This window comes from Cajanus cajan, chromosome 3 (genome assembly GCF_000230855.2).
Source record: "Cajanus cajan strain Asha chromosome 3, NIPB_CcT2T_4, whole genome shotgun sequence".
NCBI classification, from domain to species: Eukaryota; Viridiplantae; Streptophyta; class Magnoliopsida; order Fabales; family Fabaceae; genus Cajanus; species Cajanus cajan.
In genome coordinates, this window is record NC_138519.1 from 66,169,329 (window position 1) to 66,173,955 (window position 4,627).

Consider the following 4,627-nt stretch of genomic DNA (forward strand, 5'->3'; position numbering starts at 1 on the left):
TGTTTTTGTAGAAGAACGTATGTAAAGGATTTTGATGATGCCGAAGAAGTTGTAGAAAACAAGAGGTCAAGTTAAAGCAAGGTGATCAAGAAACAAAAATCTCAAAGTATTTTAGATAAGTCTTGTCAACCTAGCTTTATATGTAAAAATAAATCTTTAGAAATATTGCATAAGATTCTTGGCCATTTAAAATAAAGAATTTCAAGAAAACCCAAATATAATCTTTTATATTAATAAGGTTTTGAAAATAAAGGTTTTCTATATTTTAAGTTTTAATAAGGTAATTATTGTTTTTAACAGTCTGGTAATCGATTACCAGTACATGTAATCGATTACCAGAGAATGAAACTCATATGATTCAAAATTTACTTATTAAAACATGCTCTGGTAATCGATTACCAATTCCATGTAATCGATTACCAGAAGATAAAAATTTTGAAATTTGAATTTAAATTTTACAACGTTTCAAACATTTTTAAATTAAACCGTTGTAATCGATTACCAAGTCTTGTAATCGATTACCAGAGCCTATTTTCTGAAAAATTTTAGAAAGTCACAACTCTTCATGAAAAGTCATGACCTATGAAACAATCATCTATAAATACCAATAATTTTTCCGAAAAAGGTTACGAACTCAATTGTAAAAAATTATCTTTACAATCACTTGGCCAAAATCATTTGCAAATATTATCTAAAGAGTTCTACTAGATCAACAAGTGTAAAATCCACTCTTCAAAGAGAGTTGTTCTACTTCATTCATCTCATCTATTGATTTGTAAAGGAGAAAGTGTTGTTCTCCTTGGCGGTTTGTGATTCTCAACACGAGGAAAGGGAATTCCTAGGTATTGTAGAATTTGAGTCTTGTAAAGGTTACAAGCATAGTGAAAAATCTCAAGTGGGAGACTTGAGGACTGGATGTAGGCAAGGTTGGCTGAACCAGTATATAAAATCAAGTTTGCAATTCTCTTTCCCTATACTTTTAATTTTGTTGTGAAGTTTTTGCTTCATTACATACAATTTGTTTATGATATTGCTTTTATAAGAAAGAAGTTAGAAAAACTTATAAAGAGAAGAAAAATTAGATAACTTAATTCACCCCCCTCTTAAGTTACACGAGGCTACTTGACTAACAAGTGGTATCAAGAGCAGGTTTCTTGTATAAGGCTTAAAAGCTTCAAGATTTGAAATGGCCTCATCAAATTTGTTATTTCCTGAAGGAAACCCTATTAATAGACCTCCTATATTCAATGGGGAAGGGTATCATTATTGGAAATCTAGGATGCAAATTTTTATAGAAGCCATAGACTTAAACATATGGGATGCTATTGAAAATGGTCATTTCATTCCCACTATTGTAGTAGGTCATGAAATAAAAAATTTGCCCAAAGATCAATGGAGTGAAAATGATAGAAGAAAGGTTCAATATAACTTAAAAGCCAAAAATATAATCACTTCTGCTTTAGGAATTGATGAATATTTTAGAATTTCAAATTGTAAAAATGTTAAAGAAATGTGGGATACACTTGAAGTAACACATGAAGGTACTAATGATGTGAAAAGATCTAGGATAAACACTCTCACTCATGAATATGAATTATTTAGAATGAATCAAAATGAAAGCATACAAGACATGCAAAAGAGATTTACACATATAGTTAATCATCTTGCATCTCTAGGAAAAGTGTTTCCTAATGAAGATCTTATTAACAAAGTTTTGAGATGTTTAAGTAGGGAATGGCAACCGAAAGTGACTGCAATTGCTGAATCAAAAGATCTGACAACCATGTCTCTTGCCTCATTGTTCGGAAAACTTCAAGAACATGAAATGGAATTAATGAGACTAAATCAAAATGAGGAAAGTGATAAAAGAAAGAAAGGGATAGCACTCAAAACATCATCATCTATTCAACAAGAAGATAAGAAAGAAGAAAATATGGAGGAAGATGATCTAGAGGATGATGAGGATTTCAACCTCTTTATAAAGAGATTCAACAAATTCCTTAGAAACAAAGGAAACCGAAAAAGATTCAACTTCAACAATAAGAAAAAAGGAGAAGACTCTTCTTCAACCCCAAAATGCTATGAATGTAATCAACCAGGACATTTGATATTAGAATGTCCAATCTATAAAAGAAGGATGGAAAAATCTAATAAGAAAAGTTTCAAAGAAAAGAAGGGGAAGAAAGCCTATATCACTTGGGAAGAAAATGACACAGATTCTACAAGTGACTCTGAAAATGAAGTTGTAAATTTGCGACTTATGACCAATGACTACGAAAGCAAAGAAGAGGTAACATCTTCTAACAATGATATCTCAATCTCATTTGATGAACTTCAAGATGCATTCAATGATTTACATAAAGAGTCATTTAAACTTGCAAAATTAGTATCATCTTATAAGAAAACAATTTCAAAATTAGAAAACGAGATTTCAAAATTAAATAATGAATTAGATAATCTCAAAACTGAAATTAAGATGATTAATTCTAAAAATGAAAAACATGAAATTAAAACTAAGTTAGATACTAAAAAAGCAAATCATCCATGTTCAACTTGCAATAAATTTAAGGAAGAAATTAGTAATTTAAGAAACACTCTTGCAAAATTTACAAATGGAAGAAATAATTTAGATATAATATTAGGAAAGCAAAAATGTGTGTTTGATAAGACAGGATTAGGATATAATCCTCAAAAACAACAGAAGTACAAAAATTTCTTTGTTCCCACTCAAGTTACTAGTTTTCCTTTCATAACATGTTTTTATTGTGGGAAGAAAGGTCATAATTCTTCAAATTGCTATATTAGAAAGAATTTTAACAATCTCAAGAATATGGTGTGGATTCCAAAAGGTTCTTTTGTTAATACTAACATTAAGGACCCAAAGAAAACTTGGGTACCTAAATCAATCCTTTATTTGTCTTGAAGGATTCTAGCAACCAAACTTGGTACATTGATAGTGGGTGTTCCAAGCACATGATAGGAGATGCTTCAAAATTTATTGACTTCACTCCTAAAAGAAGTGGACATGTAACCTATGGAGACAACAATAGAGAAAAAATACTTGGCATTGAAAAAATTGGTACAAATTTCTCAACCTCCAAAGAAAATGTTTTACTTGTAGAAGGTCTTAAACATAGTCTATTAAGTGTTAGCCAACTTTGTGATAAAGGTTTTTCAGTATCCTTCGATTCACAAAAATGTCTAATTGAACACAAAACTGATAAAAAAGTTAAGATAGTGGGATTTAGAATTAACAATGTTTATAAAATAAAAATAGAAAATAATCCTAATCATTCTCAATGCCTCATGAGTAAAAATGATGAATCTTGGTTATGGCATAAAAGGATTGCTCACATAAACATGAAACACTTAAATAAATTAATCTCAAAAGATTTAGTAATAGGATTACCAAAAATTAAATTTGAGAAAAATAAATTATGTGATGCTTGCCAAAAAGGAAAACAAGTAAAAGTATCTTTCAAACCAAAGAATATTGTTACAACCACAAGACCCTTAGAACTCTTGCATATGGACTTATTTGGACCTTCTAGAACTATGAGCTTTGGTGGAAGTTACTATGGCCTTGTCTTAGTAGATGATTTCTCTAGGTACACTTGGACCTTATTTCTTGCTAATAAAAGTGATACATTTGGTGTCTTTAGAAAATTTGCTAAACTAATTCAAAATAAGAAAAACCTTAAGATTGTATCCATTAGAAGTGATCATGGAAAAGAGTTTGAAAATAAAGATTTTGATTTATTTTGTGAAGAAAATGGAATTGAACATAACTTTTCTGCACCTAGAACTCCACAACAAAATGGAGTAGTAGAAAGAAAGAATAGATCATTAGAAGAATTAGCAAGAACAATGCTTAATGATTCAAAACTTCCCAAATATTTTTGGGCTGAAGCTGTCAACACTGCATGCTATACTATGAATAGAGCCTTGATTAGACCTATTCTTAAGAAAACTCCTTATGAGTTATTCAATGGAAGAAAACCTAATATTTCACATCTTCATATTTTTGGATGCAAATGTTTTGTACTTAATAATGGAAAAGATAACCTAGGAAAATTTGATGCTAAATCTGATGAGGGGATATTTCTTGGATACTCTCTAAATAGCAAATCATTTAGAATATACAACAAAAGAACTATGACTATTGAGGAATCAATACATGTTGTATTTGATGAAACTAACCTTGTTTGTCCAAGAAGAGATGTTATTGATGAAATTGTAGAAAGCTTTGAAGATACTCATATTAATGAGCAAACTCACAAGGATGACAAAGATAAAGAAAAAAAGGATTCAACAATCCAAGAAGGTCAAACAATCATCAATTCTCAAAGAGAGTGGAGAATTTCAAGAAATCATCCTCTGGAAAATATCATTGGAGATATAACAAAAGGGGTAATTACTAGAAACTCTCTAAAAGAAGCATGCAACAATATGTCTTTTGTTTCTGAAATAGAAGTTAAAAATATTGATGAAGCTTTAAATGATGAACATTGGATTAATGCTATGCAAGAAGAATTAAATCAATTTGAGAGAAATCAAGTATGGGATTTGGTAAATAGACCCACTAATCATCCCATTATAGGAATAAAATGGATTTTTAGAAACAAAC

At 30.0% G+C, this 4,627-nt stretch overlaps 1 protein-coding gene across 1 annotated transcript; it reads left to right on the plus strand.

Annotated features, from left to right (window-relative positions):
- Nucleotides 1–1,186: 1,186 nt before the first annotated feature.
- On the plus strand, nucleotides 1,187–3,205 carry LOC145956416 (uncharacterized). The gene is made up of 2 exons (XM_083072010.1): nucleotides 1,187–2,386; nucleotides 3,170–3,205. Exons 1-2 carry the CDS (start codon nucleotides 1,187–1,189, stop codon nucleotides 3,203–3,205), a joined length of 1,236 nt encoding a protein of 411 aa, XP_082928136.1.
- Nucleotides 3,206–4,627: the final 1,422 nt, after the last annotated feature.